Raw genomic sequence first — 20,741 nt, forward strand, 5'->3', positions numbered from 1 at the left:
TGACTATTTGTGTCCCAAAAGTTTAATTAAGACTTTGTTTATGACTTCAGATTTAAGGTCCAGGTTCTGGGCACTGGGAGGGAATGCTAAACCAATAAACTATATGTTGTCTAAGATTAATTTTATTTATCACTTCTTTGGATAAATATCTTATATATAGATTTTTTTTCTTATTTTCTCTGTTATAGTTTTAGGCAGAAGTTTACAAAAATACACTATTATATAGGTGTTTCGAATTTATTATGAATTTTTTTCTTGTGCATCAAAACATCTTTCAACACAACAGGTGTTGAGAGTTCAAATGATAATCCAAAAAAACACTGGACGTAGTTTTGTGCACACAAGCAAATAAAAAATAGTCTCAAAGTTTGTGTATTTTAGAAGTTCTATTGTTCCTTTTACCTATTTCTGCATAATATTAAGTATTAACATTATTATTAAGTGCTTGGGCCATGGTGCAATTTTGTCTAAAAAATATACTGTCATTGTGCTGCCTATACAGACAAATACATGCAACAACATTTAAAATCTATGTAGAAAGTTATTATATGGCTAATAATATGCCTGTCACAACAAGTGTCTAATGAAGTTAATAAAATATATTGTAGTGTATGAGGAGACTCATTTTAGATTTCTGTTAAAATATAATTAAAATTTATCAGTGTAGCAATTTACAATTTTTACTATATAGTGCACAAATATAGTGCACAAAAATAGTGTTGCGTGAAATCAATTTAATTTGATCAAGTACAATAATTTATTTCAGCTATTTTGCTGCATTGTATGAGAAAATATATGAAGACACAGTGAAGTTTTCTTGTGCATGCGATGAACAAAATTGCATTGCATGCGCATAAAAAATGCACCTTGGCTCAAAAGCTTTTTCATGTAGGGTTCAGCAACAAGTACAAGTAAGCCTACTGACAATATAATAATAATAATAATAATAATAATAATAATAATAATAATAATAATAATAATAATAATAATAATAATAATAATAATAATAATAATAAATATTCAAAGGGGCTAGCCCAGAAAATCACAAAAACCTATAGTTAGTGGATTGTTTTCACTGGCCACTGAAAGAAAAAAGAAACAAAAAATGATAAATCTTAGATTGCCTCAGCTTAAAGGGGCACTCCAGTGAAAAAAATTTTTTTGAAAAAAATGTTATTTTGATAAGACAATGCATAAATGTCAGAATAAACCTTTTACAATAGTTAAAAATCTTTATTTATACCTTAGTCGGGCCTGTAAACATCTTCAATTTTAAACGAATTTGCAAGGTCACGTAAAGTCGAGGGGACTAGGTTCGAATAAATAAGCATACATCACATCGTGCAGAAAGTCCGTGAGCTCAGCAGCACACCTTCTAAAAGTTTTGTTTACTTACTGTTTACATTGTTTGTTGATAAAACGTCTTGTAATAATGACAAAGATTATAACTTAGAAAAAATAGGATCGGATTATTCTCTTCATGAAAAAGACTTTACAAAGCTACAGCCACACGACTTCAAACCTCTTGAGTCTCACAAGGGAGAAATTAATAATAATGCAAAGTGACTAGCTGTCTTTTACTGACTCAAAGCAACATTCTTAGCAAAATATTTTTTAAAGAAATAGAAAATATAATCGCTTAATCACTTTTTTTAACATTCTTTTCTTCAAAAAAACTTTATCATTCGCTGCAGTAAAAAATCTTTCCTACTTTACAAGCCAATTTATTTTTATTTCACAGTTCAGCAATATTTTTCCTCTGCACGCGCTTTTTTGCTCACAAATGCAAACAAATTTTATGTAACGTTGGAATTTTCTCAGTGATGGAGGACCATTAAGTTGGTAAAACGGGGGTATTACTATTGTATAAATAAAAATCAATCTTATGATTATGGTAGGTCATAAATGCGTTGCAGAAGCAACTGATTTATAAGTGGTTGTTTTGACAAAGCTTTTTTAGAAACTGCATTATCAGCATTACATGGAGCCTTAAACAGTAACAAAGATTGAAGAAAATGGGTACATTTACCCCCTGGAAATATCCAGCATAAATAATATATAATACAAAAACTTTGATCGCTTGGTAGATCACCTGCACGACTTATTTTGTTTAGCCATTTTTGTCTGAGTTCTTTCTTTTTCACAGACGGGATTCTGTGAAAACTTACTTCTTTACACTTCTCTGGTCGATTGATACATCGAAACGCAAAGCAACTAACCATTTTTTAAAGATTTAAACGTAAATTACATACAAAAAGCGATTTAATGTAAGCTATAGGTCTCAACATGAACGTTCTCTGCGCTCGCCTAAACTTTCTACACGATGTGATGTCATTATTTATAAACGCGTCCAGTCCTAAATGAAATCGCGCCTGTCTGTTTTTTTATGAGAAAAAAATTGAATATGCGAAGGCTAGTACAACAATTTTAAATAAGGAAAAAAAGGGAAGTAAGTTTTTTTTGATTTCTTATGCTTTTCTAAGTACGTATAAAACAAAAAAGAATAATGTGATTTTTACTGGAGTTTCCCTTTAATTAAACATATTAGTAACGTCTAATAATAATACCCTTGTGTCAGTGACTATGTGAGTCCACGACACGCAAATCAAGGGTCACTTTCTTATGACGTGGCGTTACAATAAAATTTACTGAAAAGAGAGAAAGCCGCCTAACGAGAAACAAGCGGGTTCGTATTTTATTTATGCTACAGCGCCGTACGCTGGCGTAATGACTTACAGGGGAACTACACGCATATATAAGCATGATATATTGTCAAAAATGGGTGATATATTTCAAAAAATAAAAAGTACAACTTAATTCTGTTTTTACCTCAATAAGAGCAATTTCTTTGACAGCAATATGCCTTTTTTCAACGGACTGCTTAAAAACAAGAAGCCTGGAAATAGTAACAAAAATGATGTTGCAAAGTGCAACACGTAGCAAATTGCAGCGAGAGGTCTCCAAGAAAAGAAAATAAAAAGAAGAGAAGACATTACGATTTGTTGTAACTTATTTGTTAATAAACATGAACCAAAATAACTACGATTCATAGTGTTCATTCAAGCAGTAGCGAATATTTGGCAGAGTTTTCTACACTGCTAAGACCCAGAAGAAATATTTGAAAGAAAATTTATGAACACATTAATAAAACCAAATGTACAAGGTAAATCGTAAAAGTATATAATACCAAAAATAAATCTTTCTTATTCCTCAAAAAACAACGGCAACCAACAATATTTCTCAAATGAACAAACAGTCTTCATAAAAAAACTTTGATGTTTTCAAACACTTTTGATGCATTGTCCCTCTCCTGTTGATAACAAGGTGTAATTTTGAAAAAGGTTAAAAAATGAAATTGTATCAACGAAGGAGAACAGCAGCCCATCCTTTTTTTTAATTCTTTTGTGTGATGGACCTCACCTTGGAAGGTTTGCATATTAAATGAGAAACAATTCAGGGGGTAAAAGGGACAAGTTAGTCTCCGAAGTAAATACAAAAATCGTTGGGACAGATAAAATAAATATTATTATAAATATTAAATATTATTTTAAATATTATTTTAAATATTATTTTAAATATTAAATTTAAAAATGGAAAAGGGGAACAAACGAGTGAAATAATATTAGTAAAATAAAAGTAAACGTAAATTATACAATGGCATGGATTTGATAACCAGTGAATATATGCAAATACAAAGAAAACTTTATTTTTTGCATTCAAGAAATCCAAATGAACTTTGTCCTACCATCATATCCCTCTGGAAAAAATCGCCAGTGAAGTGTTTTGAGCAGATGTCAAAACCAGAATCTTTTGGTAAAGACCCTTCTCTTTTAATCGCTTGCAACCATTTTTTACGAAGTTTGTTGTTCGATTTTTCTGAAAGTATCTTATGAGCTCTTTGTTAAACGTGGAGCGACTTGTACAACCAAAAGCTGAGCAACTTGGCATATTTAGCATAAAAGAAAAAGGAATTGCTAGTAGCTATATAAGATATATTTTATCAAAACTATAAAAGATTTAAAAATCTGTTGCTTTAATAAACCAGCCACTGCATAGAATTGCGCTTTCTGCACTTTGCAACATCACATATCACGTTCGTCCCAGTCTTTTTTTACAGAATTGTGGGTTGGGATTTCTAGCCGTATTGGGGGGGTGATAAGCTTCGTACTCTCGGCACTTGGAAGTCATATGAAACAGTAAAAACTAGTTGAATTCGTTTTCTTATTGTAGTAGTAACAACATGTCAAAAAATAATTTTTGCGTGTAGTTCCCCTTTAAATAATTTAATTTTACACCCGATTTACCATATGCATGCTCTATCTCACAGAAACAAGTTGTTTATTAACTGAAAAAAAGAAAACCAAAGCGAAGACGGTTGTCTCCTTTTTATATATTTAGTACTCATTTCCTCAAAATTAAACCTAACAAAAGTTATTTCAAACAAAGCATTCCAATGTTTACTTCTTCTATATTTTCCAATTTTTTATTATGAGACCGTGGTTGCTTACTTTTATAGAAAATCTATCGAATTTGAATATGAATGTAATTCGAATCTAAAATGTAAAGAAACAAACTGTTGTTGTTGAACAAAGTTAATGTTGTTAGTTAGAAATATATTTAGAAAAAGGAAAAACGTACAATGATATAACATCACATTATCCAGACATCACATTATCCATACATTATCCAGAGAATGCTAGCTACCTACTGAGAATGCGAAAGAAAAGCAGGTGTGTTCTTTAGATAAGAGAAATGAATTTAGGTGTATAACGATTTTTTAGCCGTTTTAAATTTTCCCTTAAATATTAAGTTTCTTGTTGTGCCTGTTATGTCGCTATATTAGATATTGGTTCTGCAAAATACACTCTATATTTCTTTGGATAAAGCACACTTGTTTTTTTTTTGAAAAGATCATTCTTGTTATGTTGAACTACTGTGTGCTCTTCTTCTCTTCGTTTGTGATTATTAAATACATAACAATTGGCAACAAGTTTTATAACAAAAAAAAGGGAGGAAGAAAGAGAGAGAATATAATGGCAAAAATTAATGCAAAATATACCATTCGTGGAACCATTCGTAATTGAAAAATCAACATCAACAAATTTAGACAAGAAATGGAAGTCGTATATAGAAGAATTTGAATTACTTATTACAGCTTCCAGAGTTAGTTAACAAAAACAGAAAAGCGCCTTACTTTTACACCTTGGTGGTAAAGACTTGAAAGAAATTCATAAGACACTCAAGGCTGATACCGACACATACAGCGAACCCAGGCAAATATCATTAACATCGCCTGTCAAATTAACAACGTCAACAAAATAAATTATGTTATAAATGTGGAGAAGCTTATAAGCCAGGACATCAACAGTTATGTAGTGCTAATGGGCGACTTTGTTACAATTGTGGTAAAATGAATCACTTGTCTAAACTATGCAAAGGAAAACCTCAATCTAGTAAACACCGTCACATACGACATAATCGACGAAAAACAATCCGAAAACTCAGAAAGCAATGATTCATCAGATGACCTACAGCACGCATTTACAATTTTGTTTTCATCAGAACACAGCTGTTATCACAATAGAGTTAGTCAACCGATCAAATCAACAAAAACTTTTCTAAAGAAGATCAATGACGTTAACACTCAAGTTATTATCGATTCTGGCTCCACAGTTAACTTGATCGACAAAAATAGCTTCAACCAAATTCAAAAGAACACCAAAGCTATTAAATTACAGAAATCTTGAAAGAAAATCTTCCCATATGATATTTTGAGATCTCTCGATATCATTGGCTGTTTCACAGCAACAATAGAAAGTACAGAAAGTATTGTTACCGCTGAAATATACATTATCAACCAACAATCGGCAACCGAATTCAAAAGTACACCAAAGCTATTAAATTACAGAAATCTTGAAAGAAAATCTTCCCATTTGATATTTCGAAATCTCTCGATATCATTGGTTGTTTCACAGCAACAATAGAAAGTACAGAACGTATTGTTACCGCTGAAATATACGTTATCAACCAACAATAGGCAGGCAATTTGATTGGTGCTTCAACTGCTAGTAACTTGAAATTATACTTCTAATCAACAATGATGGTAACAATCACGTGAATAAAATACACCAAGTGATCATAGCAACGACAACGCCTTCGTTAATGTGCCGAAAGACTATCAAAACTTATGTGAGAAATTTAAATGTTTATGTCATGTAAAGGAAAATTTTAAAATTTCAAATGTATATTAAAAGTCAATAAAAATGCTTGACCAATTCAATAAGAACTTAGACATAACCATACCAACTTCGTGATGCTATTAAAGCAAAACTTCGTTCTATGGAGAAAAAAGGTCTTATTAGTAAAGTCGATTCACCTCAAGAATGGCTTAGTAATATAGTTGTTACTTCAAAACTCAACGGTGATGTTAGAATATGTCTTGATTCTTGTGAAATAAATAAAGCAATCATTCTTACAAAATTTCCCATACCGACGATTGACACGTTATTTGACAAAGTGAGTGATTCTAAGGTGTTCAGCAAAATCACCCTTACCATAGGAAGCATACACTCAAATAGAATTGAACGAAGAGTCAAGAAAATTAACCAGTTTTATCACTGAAGGTGTTTATCATTTTAACCGCTTGATGTATGGCATCAACGATGCAGGTGACATTTTCCAACAATGTCTACAATCTAAAATCTGTGACATATACGTGGCGTAACATGTATCAGTGATGACATAGTAGTGTATTCTAAAGAGGTAGAGGGACATAAGAAAATTTTGGAGAAATTATTTAATTGTTTAAAAGAAAATAGTTTTAAAGTTAATGGCGAAAAGTGTTTAATTGGGCAAAACAGTATTTCATTTTTTGGTAATGTCTTATCAGTTAACGGTATCCAGCTTGATCCCAAGAAAGTCGAATGTTTATCAAATGCTAACCCACCGCAGAATGCAAGCGAATAAAAATCCTTTACTGTGCACGCATATGAGTCGATTTATTGAAAATTATTCACAGAAAACTACACCTCTTCAAAAACTTTTAAAAAAAAGGCTTTAAATATATTTGGAACGATGAACATCAAAAATCCCTTGATATATTAAAGTCGGAATTAACCTCAAACACTGTCATATCCTTTTTTAGTCATCATAAACCGAGTAACGTTTGGGTAGACGCTAGTAACTATGGCATTGGTGGTATTTCATTACAACCAGACGATTTTGGTAACCCCAGACAGGTTTGTTACACATCAAGGGCCTTATCGACTACCGAGCAAAAATATTCCGTAATAGAGAAGGAAGCCCTGGCTCTAGTTCACTGTATTAGTAAATGGCATGTATACTTATACCATGCCGAATTTAACGTCAATCACAATCCTTTGAAATTCATCTTCACATCTCGTACCAGGGCTACGCCTAGAATAGAAAGTTGGGAAATGTAACTGCAGTTTTATCGTTTCGCTATTAATTACAAACAAGGCTCAGAAAACATTGCTGATTATATAAGTAGAATTCATAACAATCCTCTGTCAAAAGATAATAGTATAAGACTGAATATGCAAATTTTGTTGTATCCAACTCAGTACCTCATTCGATGTCATTAAGCGAAATCCAAGAAGCCTCCAAAACCCACGATAAAATTAAGGAGGTATCAAAAGCAATAAAAGCAAACAATTGGTCGTTCCTTGGAAAATATAAAAGTTACAAACACAAGTTTTGTGAAATCAATGGTGTCATTTTACGTAATAATCGTATTTTAATACCAAAATCGTTAACACAGAAAATTATGAATATTATACACTGTTCATGTCTTGGTATTGTTAAGATGAAAAACATTTTACGCAGCAAAGTTTATTGGTATAAAATGGACAAGGACATCGAAGATCTCATGTCAGAAATTAAGCAATACCTGACAAACACCTCCTGTGCACATGACAGTATTACCAAAGTCACTCTGGTCACACAAAGCAATGGATTTTTTGGCACCTTGCCAATTGGTAAGAAAATCCTAGTACTCACAGATTTATATTCGAAATTTCCTATCGTCGAAATTATAAAAAATACAACATATCAAACTGTACCGAGCCGTCTTGACGATATATTTTCGTTATTTGGTTATCCTCACAAGATAACAACAGAAATTGGACCCCCATGGGACAGTCGCGAAATGGAGATATTTTTTAAATCACATGGTATACAACATAAACCGTCTATACCGTATTGGCCCAGAAGTAATGGACAAACAGTACGTTTTATGCCAAACCTAAGTAAATTAATACCTCACTCCTGTGACACTGGTAAAGATTGGAAAGACGCGTTACGTTCAATGTTACTGAATTACAGAAACTGTATTCATCCTGCAACTAATGTAGAACCATCCATATTATTCTTCAATCGAACAACCAACACTGGAATACCGTCATTGCAGACATATACATCAAAACAACACGATGCCATTAAATAATATCGCAATAAATACATCAAAAAGGCTAAGGAATCTTCTGACAAGTACAGTCATCCTGTTAAACACCGATTTAACACTGGTAATATTGTTTTGGTTAAAAGGGAGAAAAGAGACCACAAATTCCAAACACATTATTTACCAAACAAATTCACTGTTATCGATGTCAATAATTCACAAATAGTACAAAATAATGAAACACGTCAAAAACTGAAACGTCGCATTTTAAATATGAGGCCAGTACCTAAAAAAAAAGTGAACATCAACATTTAACCAAACCAATATTGTTTCACAAAAAAGTATTCATTGCGATCCCAGAGTAAAATTTAGACAATGGGGAGATGTTATGTCTCTATATTAAATATTGGTTCTGTAAAACTCACACTCTATATTTCTTGGTATAAAGCAGACTTGTTTTTTTTTAAAAGATCATACTCGTTATGTTGCACTACTGTGTGCTCTTTTTCTCTCCATTTGTGATATTAAATACATAACAGTGCCTTGGCCATAAAATATTTTCTTTAAAGGTACTGTCCAGTAAAATATATAATAATAAAAAAGTAGCCTGAACTGAATTCCACTTTTCTTATTTGTTGCGAACATATAAGTGATTATATTTCAAAGTTTTACAACTGGAATAACATTTCCTTTATGTTTACAAATTTTTCATATCGCACATTGTCGAAAGCAAATTTATACCGAAGCCATTCTACATGAAAGGGAGGCTAAAATAATATTTTTGTTGTGACGTAAACGTTGGGTTCTCGGCGAATCAAAACATTGTAAAATAGAAAATGATTGTTTTACTCTGAACAACTATTAAATTTAATTTTTTTTAATATTTTACCCCCTTTTTAAAAAAATGCAGCAATGAATATTTAATTTCAAAGCATGCAACTCACTTTCAGAGATTGAACTTTATGTCCCTGTCCACACAAACAGAATGTCTGTCTCTACACAAATTAAAGCAGATTATTTTAAAGCTCCTTCATTTTTTGTGCCGGAACTGAGACCAGACGCGGGTAAGATTATTTACATAAAAGTTTATCTACGCAGACATCCGTTGGAGTGGCCGATACTCAAACAACTTGGTTCAAGGTTATTCATATTTACACTTTTTATACTGTAATGCTTCGAATAAATGTCCATTATACACCCCTAGAAAAAAAATTATACCGCACATGGATTAAAATTGTTTAAATAACACTTGGGGCATAAAGAAAAAAATCCAGTAAACTCGGGCTTGCTATGGTTTCCAATTGTTTTGTCAAATGAAGAAATTATATTATATACAACTAGTCGATAAGGCCCGTGGAAAAATCCACTTATTCAAAGGGCCAATTACAAAAATAAATTTCTTTACATGTGTTGCTGACATAAGCAATGCATATACAAAAAAATGTTCTTAACATCTTAAACAAAATGTCAAATGTCAAATCTTACACAAAATAAAAAAAGAACAGCTTGCAAGGTGCAAAATCTAGTCGATAAAAAGTTACAACAACGACACTCACAACATCGACACACACAACACCAATACTCACAAAACCGACAGTAAGAACACCAACAGTCACAACACGAATAATAACAATGTCAGAAATAACGCGTCTCAAATATGTACATCTTATAAGTGATTATGTTGAAAACCCTTAGTATTTTATTCTGAAATGTCAAAAAGTTAGCCTGCATGAGTTAGCACAAATCAACAAAAATAGGTTCTTTGCGCATTTTAAATATTGTCTTTCCCTTAAAAGCTTATACAAAAATATAGAAAAAGCCATAGTTTAGAAAACATTAAATGTAAATCTACAAAAAACAGTCATTTCAGTTGCATACCATTCTCTCCCACAAAAATGTACACAAAATGTAAAAATCAACCAGTTAAGAACACAAAACATTTTCTTTTTTAGTATGATGATCCGTACTGCCCTTTACCAACAATTCTGAACCTAGATGTCAAAAAATCAATCAGCAAAGAATAAACTTGAATTAAAAAATATCATTATTTTGGGAACATTATATACGGTTCGTAAACAAAAGTTTACACAAAATGTAAAACAGATTGGTTTTTGAAAAACACATCTAAATCAACAAAAATGATTTCATTCAGCATGTCGTATATATTGCCATTGCCTATCAATCTTCCACAGGTTATGAAACACATAAAAAAAACAGTAATTTCAGTGCATACAGTCATTGCCCATTAGATTACAAAATCAGAAACAAAACAATAATAAATAACTTAACACACACACTTTAAATTCTATAAAATTTGTTCCACTTGTCATATTGCATGTGGTGCCCCTTGTAAAGTGCACAGGTAATGTGAAAAAAATTATAGATGAATTACAGCGTGACGTCATTTGTTTACTTTTTTGTGGTAAGCTCCTTGGCTCTGGCTTTTGCATGACAGGAAAAAAGATGGTAGGATTTGGTGAAGAAAGGTCTTTTACTGTGGATTTCTTCTAACAGGGACATCGTTGGGGTTATAAACTATTATCGAGTGTAGGTTGATGCCTTCTGATTTATTTGAATTCATTAAGAATGCCTTCATTTGAAGAAATGAACTGATAATTACTTTGCTTCACCTAGCACCCCAATCTTTTTCCCTGCCACACAAATGCCCAAGCCGAAAGAGCTTACCACTGAAAATGTAAACAATGGAATTCATCTATATACTCTATGGGCATAAAAATACATCCTACTGTCCTGCAAAAGTTTAAGTCTTTGAAAGAAAGTAGATAATGTTGATATTGCGATTTGTGTTAATTCTGTTGTTATCTTTCAGTAACCAATACAATAGTATTAGAGACTGGTGAAGCCTACCTCATCAAGGTAAGAATCATTTAACAATGGTAGCAGAGTTAAAAGGTACAGATCAACTGGCCTGGTATTTATGATCATTGTGCGAGTGACATTTGAGTTGAAAGAAAGCAATTGAGGGCACACACCCGGATGTGTTCCCTGAGGTAAGAGAGATAACTTTCCCTTTTGTTGGCTATTTGTTGACATGTATGTGTGCAAACCAATTGGTGAAGTGGTTTGTGAACAATGGCAACAACAACATTGAAGGCTCCACCAGCGTTTAAAGAGGATGATGACTATAGCAGTTGGAAGAACGATTTGGAGATCTGGCAGATGTTTACAGAACTACCAAAGAAAAAGCAAGGTCCAGCTGTATACCTGTCACTGACTGGCGGTACTCGACCTGGCATCTGCAGAAGTTGGATCAGATGATGGTTTGGGCAAGATTATATCTAAGCTAGATTCAATATATTTGAAAGATGAAAGCACAAGAGCATTTATTGCTTTTAAAGAGTTTTATGACTATAAGAGGAATAGTGGAGAACGATAGTGTCAATGATTGTGATAATGATGGTGATTGTGATGGTGATGGTTATGATAATGATGATGATGATGATGACACGGCTGATAAGAATGTGATAGATGTTTCTGAAGATGTAGAGCAATATCATCAAGAACAAGCTAGAAATGTAGACGAAAATGACCAAGAAGATTCTGGCACAAGTGAAAATGAAGTTGAGGAAAACAGGGATACTCATAACAATAATAAAACTGAAGAAGACAAAGGTAGTGGTTGCACAAGTGACATTTTCAGAAGACCATCTAGAGAATCCAAGAAAGTTGAATCGAAATCAAAAGCAAAATCATACATCAAATACAATCTAAATGGAAGATGGTATCGTGCAAGAGTTCTCTCAGCACAACCCAAAAGAAGTGACACTTTGGGTTAATGTGTCTAATGATGGTGATAGAAAGCCAAAAAGCATCAATTGGAATGATGTGTCCAAATGGGTCAAGCTGGAAAATCCGGAATTCCCCGTCTATATGTGTGATGTCGATATGTTTTCACAGGAAGTAGTTGATGCGAAGGAGAGAGAATTGCAGAATTTAAAAGAAAATGATGTCTTCGAAGAAGTTCCAGACACTGGTCAAAAAACTGTATCAAGCAAATGGGTCATAACTGAGAAATTTAAAGGTGAAAAAAGGTTGTGAAAGCTAGATTGGTGGCTAGAGGCTTTGAGGAAAATTCACATTCGTTGAGAACAGATTCTCCAACTTGTGGCAAACAAAGTCTTCGACTTGCTATGGCTATCATAGTTAGCAATGATTGGCAGATCAATTCACTTGATATCACTGCAGCTTTTCTTCAGGGAGATGCTATTGAAAGAGAACTGTTTCTACAACCACCAAAAGACACATTGTCATTGGGAACAGTGTAGAAACTAAAGAGATGTTTGTATGGGTTAAACGATGCATCTAGAGCAAGGTACAAACGAGTGAGAAGTGAAATGTTAAAACTTGGTGGTGAAATGTGTACCTACGACCCTGCTGTGTTTTACTGGTATAGAGGCAAGCAAATCACTGGAATTCTTGTTTGCCATGTTGATGACTTTGTGTATGGTGGTTGTCCAGCTTTCCACAAAGATGTTATTGCTAAACTTTTCGAAACGTTCAAAATCAGTACGCAATCGAGCTCAACCTTCAAGTATCTAGGTTTAGATGTGGATCAATTTAAAAGCAAAATTAAGATTAATCAAGTGAGCTATATAGAGTCTTTGATAACTGCTAATATTGAAAATGATGTTAACAATGAACGAAAATTGACTAGCAAGGAAAAGACAAGGAAATTGCTTGGGTGGCTGGACAAACCCGCCCTGATGTGGCTTATGATAGTTGCCAAACGTCTAATTATGGCAAGGAACCTACAGTTCAAAATTTGAAAGATGCCAACAAGATTATTCGAAAAATTAAGAGCAAGCATGTCGCAATAACCATTGCCAAAATTGCAAATATGAAAAATTGTGAAATTATTTGCTACACAGACGCAACTCATGCCAGTTTGAAGTGTGGATCATCACAAGGTGCATTCATCATATTTGTGAAACACCTAAGCGAAGTTATACCAATCTGCTGGCAATCGAAGAAACTACAAAGGGTAACCAAAAGCCCAATTGCTTCAGAAACACTTGCTCTGAGTGAAGGAGCTGATGCTAGTTTTTATTTGGCCAATGTCATAATGGTTATAATCTGCAAGTTGACGACAAGTTGTTCCAAAGATCACTTGTATTATCAACACCACCTTGAAAACGACAAATGTCACAAAGGATTTGAGACTGCAAGTTGATATAGCCAGATTGAGACAGATGGTGGAACAAGATGAGATTACTGTCAAGTGGGTTGAAGGAAAACACCAATTAGCTGACTGCTTGACAAAACATGGAGTGTCTCCAAACAAGTTGCTTGAGGTTTTGGAGACATCCAAAATATCCATACAATAATTAATTGTAGTGATTACCGTTGTGTTTTTTTTTTGATGATTTTAATTTGTTTGTCATGTTGATTGTGACAAACAGTTGTAGCATGCAATTTGATATTCTATTTGTGTTGGCTTTAAAATTGTGTTAATGTTGATATTGCAATTTGTGTTAATTCTGTTGTTATCTTTCAGTAACCAATACAATAGTATTAGAGACTGGTGAAGCCTTCAAGTTACCTAATCAAGGTAAGAATCATTTAACAGATAAGACCTCCAGTTAAATATATATAAACTGGGAACACTTAGCTAAAACTAAAGCTAGCTATTTATGCTTAGTAAAACACATATAAAGAGAAGCAATAGTAATGTAAAATAAATAACATTACAGTGAGCAGTAAGTTCATCAACATACCAAAGTTTTCTGTTTGTTAGTCAGTTTACAGCTTTATGTAGCATTTTTAATTTTAGGACAAACACATTAGTTACGCGCCAGGGGAGACATTAATTATGCAACAAAATTTAAACAAATATGGTGCATAACGCTGCATTGTATCATGGACGCCACATTTGTTTGCTGTTTTCTTGATACATAAAATCAAAATTGATTTTCTTGATTATGAGTTTGGGTGTGTTAGGCAAAGTTCCTTTAATGTATTAGATTAAAATATTACGGTAGATATACCAAAATGATTCAGTTTTTTTTATTTTATGTGTTAATAACGGTTGATTTCTTATTTTTTGTGTAAAATTTTGGAAGGGTTGCTGTATGCAATAGACTGAATAGCTGATTTTGGTATGACGTGTTACAAACTGTACAGTGTGGAAATTTTGTAATAACCTCTTGTATAACTTAGTGTTGGATTTTTGTTAATGTCTGATATACTTTTTTCTGGTGTACTTCTGGCATGGCAAAGCAAGTACATAGTTTAGATTTTGTTGAACATTTTGCGGTTTTATTTCATTTTTTTTTATTTATTTTTTTATGAACCTGCTTATATTTTGTTTCAACAGGGTATAAATATAGAATAATGTAGATTGGGAGTTTTACAAATTCTTCCACGGGAATATGGCTAGTATCTCCATTAGAACAGCATTTACCAAATACATTAGAGATGGAAGTCTCAAAAGAAAGCAGACTTCCATTACAGGTCACTTGGTCTGGAAGATTATTTCAGACTTTTCCAGCTCTAAACGGGAAGGCTTTTTTGTCACATTCTGTGTTGGCCAAGGGAATTGTGAACCTGTTTTTAGAAGCTCCTCCTGTTTGGTGATTATGGAAATTTTTTACCAAAAGGAATTTTGAACCATGTAATCAGAAGCAATGTGATTCATGGCATTGAAAATTACTATGGCATCGTTTTTGATGAGTAAATTATTCAAGGAATATTCCCTCTTTCCCAAAAAAGGTATGGACAAATTTTAATCGTTTTTATAGTTTTCTCAATCTACCTTGGGCGGCACAAGCCCATGCCGAGGATCAGTAGTTGAAATATGACATGACAAGTGCATTAATTAAAAGGTTTTGGTGTGAGGTGTTAAACAAGATGCAATGGTTTTAATTTTAGAATATTTAATTAATTTTCTATTTATGTCAATAATGTGCTCTTCCCATTGCATTTTTTGATCAAATATTACCCCAAGAAATTTAACTTTTTTGCTCCTCTTAAAAGGAATACCCATATAGTTGATAGTTTTGTTCTCACTTTTCAACTGTCTGTATATATAGTCCTTTTGTTATTATTCAGCCAGAGGTCAACCTGCAAAATTCTAACTCAACCTGCGAGACAAGTGTATCCAAGTTTTAATGAAATAAAATAATTATTGTATATATGCATATATAAGATGGTGGTAATTTATATTCATGACAGATTTTAAATTATCAATATACAAAAGGAAAAGCAGAGGTTCCAACACAAATCCCTGCAGCACCCTGAAAGCGTCTTCCTGAAGGAGATCTGATCTTGTGTCGTTTACAAGAGTCAGCTGCATTTGGCTTGTTAAGGAGGACTTGAACCAGTCAAAGGCAACATCTCTGACGCCAAAAAACCATTGCTTTTTTAACAAAATTTTACAAGCCTTGCCATGAGCCGCGAGCAATTGCTCGCGCCCGCGTAGTGCTCGCGTAAATGCTCGTTACCCGAGTATTCTATTTCTCGCGTAAATATTAACATATTGAGATAAGTGTAAACGTCTTTCTCAAGAATTGATTGGTCTTTTAAGTGAAACTGTAAAGATATTTAGTGTGATTATTTTTCACCCATCGTGCAACAGTTCATTCGCCATTTTATAAAACGTGTGTGATACGGGCATTAAGGTTAATCTTTGTTGTGCATTCATTTTGCAGTTGAAAAGTGGGGGACGTTTTTAATCGTTAACCCCAAACACGATGATCGAGCTTCTACTGGTATAGCGACTCTCTCAATCTTAACTTCATTTTCTACATGTCCGAAATAGTATGCACAACTATACTGTTGTTTTCATAAATTTAATGTTTATTTTTCAGGTCATCACAAGCAAATAGGAAAAAATATGCTTCGTTTTTAAAATAAAAAAAATCTTTCTCCGCGTGGTTTAAATAAAACTAATAAATAAAATCTGAAACACGTCAGGTACACAAATTTATACAGAAAAAAATTATACCGCATGTGTGTTTCGTTTTTAAAATTGTTTGAATAACAGTTGCGGCATAAAGAAAATAATCCATCGAATTTGGACCTGCTATGGTTTCCAATTGTTTCGTCAAATGAAGAAATTATTTACAATTAAATCCATGATAAATTGTCTGTTCCGCCTGTAAGTGCAGTTTTGCAGACTTGTGTCATCCGTGCTCCGTCAGCGTTAACCTCCGCATTAGTTAAGGATCGCATGGCTGGATTTCTTGTGCAAGACCTGGTTACCAACGACGAAGGGGCTGGGCAAAAGAAATTTATGTCTACGTAGTTTTTGAACTAAGTCAGGAGTTGGTGAATTAGCTAGGATGGTCAGGTTGGCTATGAATAGGCTTGCTCGTAGATTTAAAGGACTAAGGCTATTCAATAATTCTGAGATCTAAAAGTGTCCAACCAAGACGGAAATCTATCGGACGTTTTAATCACACGCCTGAAACGATTTAGGTGTGTGCCAAGGCGCACGCCTCTCCTGAAAAAGATGCCCTTAGAGACTAAATGTAAAGTTTTTTTAGCGAAACAAATGGCGAGCAAAATTGCTCAAGAGGACACTCTGACGCGAGCAATTAATTGCTCGGGAGGTTATTTGATCATGGCAAGGCCTGATTTTATGATCAACAGTATCAAAAGCTTTTTTAATGTCAATGAGCACAGCACAAACAAAGTTTTGTTGGTCAAGCTCGGTAAGAATAAAATCAGAGACATCAAGTGACCTGTGTTTGTGGTTTCATTAATAAAACGTCCAACTTCATAATCTCGAAATAGGCAGATTAATGTACTCTGCACAATATGGCAACTCAATTTTGAAATATAGCAGATATTTTGATGTTTTACCTTGCATCCACTGACAATTTCCTTTTCCATGTATGGTGCTGTGGTGACATTTTTAAAGGCCTATAAAAATAGACGTCAAACACATTAAAGTTAGAAAAATATTTATGTCAATAATACCTGTATTCTGTCTGTTTGATGTCCACAAGCAGGTCATGCTAAAACATGTTCAAAATATTGAAGCTAGAGATAGCAAGTGCAACATTTTTTTTTCAACTTTGTTGTGACCATTAGCATTTCCCACATTTTAAAATGCTTATTAAAATTATATATGCAATCAAATAATGTAATGTACAGAGCGTGAGAAGCACTTAACTTTGGGAAGACACTTAAAACAAGACATACTCAAAGTGGGAGCTATATCTTTCAAATTAAAACAATCACAATGAAGGTTTATATTCTGAAAAAAAGTTTTTTTCACAAATTCTTAGTTATTTTTAGATGGGCGCGATATAGATTATTATTATTACCAAATTTAATTTTGGTGTCAGTTTTTTTTTACACTTTTCATATTACATATTACATATTTTCAATCGTTGCGGTCTGTTGTTTATTATTTTTTGCCTGTGCACATGAGTGCAGATGTCCATTGTTCTCGATGCAAAATTAAAACATTACGTCACGCCAAAGACTGACATGGTGATATAAGGGCAACCCAAAACAGAAGAAAATTCCTATACTTCCCTGCTATAAATAGTTATACTTTTTAAGACAGCTTAGCTAGCTATTAGCTAGCTATAGCTTATACCACAAATATTACGTTTTAACTGTGATTTCGCTTTTCTCTGTAAACTTCTCTTTTTAACGGCAACGGCAACAAAGGATATTACCACTTTAACTGGAACTGAAACTTGTGCACTTACAAGGGTGCGGATAAGCCGCATACGCCGTAAAAAGTGCGGCCGTTTTCGGGCGAGTTCGGCGTTTTGAAAAAAAATCAAGTATTTGCCCGAAAACCCCAGAATAGACCCGAACAATGCCCGAAGAAGAAAAGAAAAACAGACACTAATGATTCAAAAAACTATAAAAATTAAAATAAACTTACTATGTGGTAGCGAAGTTCTTAAAAGAACTGTTTTTGATAGTTTAAAATAAGATTTATATACTTGATGAATAACTTATATATAAACTTTATAACTCCTTTATCTTCAGGCGCCTTCTTCCAACTATCGTCCGCATGGTATGTTTACCAGGAATTGCATTTCGGGAATGTTCGGGAAGGTGCAGGCGGTTTCCGGGCGACAACCGCCAATTTAATTCGAAAAGTCGCCCGAACTCGCCCTTATATATGCGGGCGTTTGCGGCTTATCGGCACCCTCTTGTGCACTTTGCAGAACAGACAGCTTAAACATCGCTGGAGTAGATCAGGGATGAGAAAATTTTTGCACGGTAGGAGTATGACATTTTAATCTGTTATCTTTTGTTATCATTCATTTAATATATACCAAAAAAACGTACTATGAAACTACCTAAACATGCTGGAAAATATTTTTAAGAAAAGATTTTTATTGCCATTTGTGCTCTTCTCCATAAATCGTGTCTTACAGAAAAAGGTAGCTACATGGCAATGTTTTGAAGCAGCTACACTAGCTCCACCTACACAAGTTGTCAAGCATTGCAACCATTATAATCATAAATTGACTTTAGAAATATTTCCAGTGGATTTCACATTAAAAAAAGAAAACATCATTAAAGTAAGACGTAAATCACAGAACAAGGACGTTCAGCCTATATCTTTCTTGCTCGACTCTGCACAAACACCTTCCTTGTTTAACAGCATCATAGCAAATTTGTTTAAAAGACGGCTTATAGTCAAAACCAAAAAGTAAGTGGCGATCTCAGTTACCAGATCGTTGCTAGAGCCGTTTGTTTAGATTATCACGTAATTAGGACGGTATACATACGTTAGCTATATTATCTAGCTGGTAACCAGCTAGCTAGCTAGATTTATTGTTACCGGAAAGAGGCTTTTAAAGTAGTGACTATAGCACATTGGATGAATACAATCCATACAACTGGCAGAATTTAAAATAATCTTACCAACAAAAATCCACCTCTGTTTTTTCGAAAAATGTTATTGCAGACTTGCAGACGAATGCGCAGCAGCGAAGTCGCCATCTTAATTTTTCGAAGAAATGTGATTCATTATTTTGCCGAACAGTAAAATGAAACTTGTTTGGGATAGCCAATCACACCAAAATATATCTTAGGTGCAGGATTAAAGTTTCAAAACAGACGTATGACAGCATGCCATAACGCTAAACTTCATATATCGCATCGTTATGTAAGGTTTTGAGGGCGATGAAAAAAACATGGAATAAAATAAGGTTTAAATTTTCCATAATTAACAACCCGCGACGCTACCGATCGACTACAGAGTGTGCGGGATACCGTTGCATTCTATTACAACAAGGCAAGAAAACAAATTTCGGGAGGGACAACGCTTTACGACGAGATTGAACAGGAGGCAAGGGAGGACTACGTGGGGGATATTGAATATCAAGGCCCCAAGGACGATATCCAGATATTGGAGGATGGAAATAGGATCAAAACATGGCGTTTCAACAAACATCTAAACCAACCTCTAAAGGACGCGATTAAATAAAAAATTACACCACACATGGACATGCGCGTTAAGGTTGTGTACAGCTTTGGCTGTCATATTTACAAGGGTGAGGGCGATGTGTCTGATTACCACAAAACTTAAAGCTCCAGGTCGTTGTCAAGTATAGCGGAAATCGAAGCGTTCGTAGAAGACTGCGAAATGAAGCGCCTCAATCTGGAGGATCACGAGTTCTGGACTAAGGCTTATTTACCACTTGTTAGGACCACTGTTACCCCGGGAGCGTATGAGGGAAAAATTGTCTTCGATCACGTACAGATTAAGGTGATAAGCACGCGCGAACCCGTCTTGGGATGCGACCCTCTCCCGGATTGGTTGCGAAAAAAAGGTGCATTTACGCCATTGATGGCGAAGATGCCAGAACGGACAACCTATGCTTCTGCAGATGTCTTGCGGTAAAGGAGAGGGCGGATGTAGTACGGGAAACGGAACGTTTAACAAAAACAGTCCTCGCCCTAGCCCGAGAGTACTACGAGAACCCCAAGCTCAAGCATAAGGACGTGCGCCCCACAAGACTGGTGGATTTGGAGGGTGTTGCCAAACAATTCAAGGTCAACATCAGGGTCTTTGAACCCAAGACAAACTCTGATAAAGCACCATGGCGACTCGTCTATGGGCAAAGCCAGCACAAAGAGGGGTTAGACACTATCAATCTAGGTATGCTGGATGGGCACTGTTTATACATCAAGGATTTAGACGTGCTGACCCAACAGAAATGGGAATGTGAGGTATGCAAACAACTGTTTACCAAAAGCAACCACCTCACGCGGCATAAAAGGAACGAATGCGGGGGGCTCAAGACGACGATTATCTGCAAAGTGGAGTAGGTCAAACGTATGCTGAGCAGGGCTGAGAAGGTTTTTTACCATAAGAGGTATA

At 34.3% G+C, this 20,741-nt stretch overlaps 1 protein-coding gene across 2 annotated transcripts in view; it reads right to left on the minus strand.

The window, feature by feature from the left end:
- LOC130630127 (lipoamide acyltransferase component of branched-chain alpha-keto acid dehydrogenase complex, mitochondrial-like) overlaps positions 1 to 19,406 on the minus strand; it is a 63,400-nt gene extending 43,994 nt beyond the window's left edge. The window contains exons 1-2 of one of the 2 annotated variants that reach the window (XM_057443521.1): positions 19,280 to 19,406; positions 17,243 to 17,302 (exon numbers count right to left, since the gene is read on the minus strand). In XM_057443521.1, the coding sequence (XP_057299504.1) occupies positions 17,243 to 17,302; positions 19,280 to 19,357 (138 nt within the window). In that variant the 5' untranslated portion in view covers positions 19,358 to 19,406. The remainder of the gene's footprint in view (positions 1 to 17,242; positions 17,303 to 19,279) is intronic. The other variant, XM_057443522.1, reaches the window with a different exon arrangement.
- Between the last annotated feature and the right edge of the window lie 1,335 nt (positions 19,407 to 20,741).

Source organism: Hydractinia symbiolongicarpus, chromosome 2 (assembly GCF_029227915.1).
Source record: "Hydractinia symbiolongicarpus strain clone_291-10 chromosome 2, HSymV2.1, whole genome shotgun sequence".
Classification (NCBI taxonomy): Eukaryota; Metazoa; Cnidaria; class Hydrozoa; order Anthoathecata; family Hydractiniidae; genus Hydractinia; species Hydractinia symbiolongicarpus.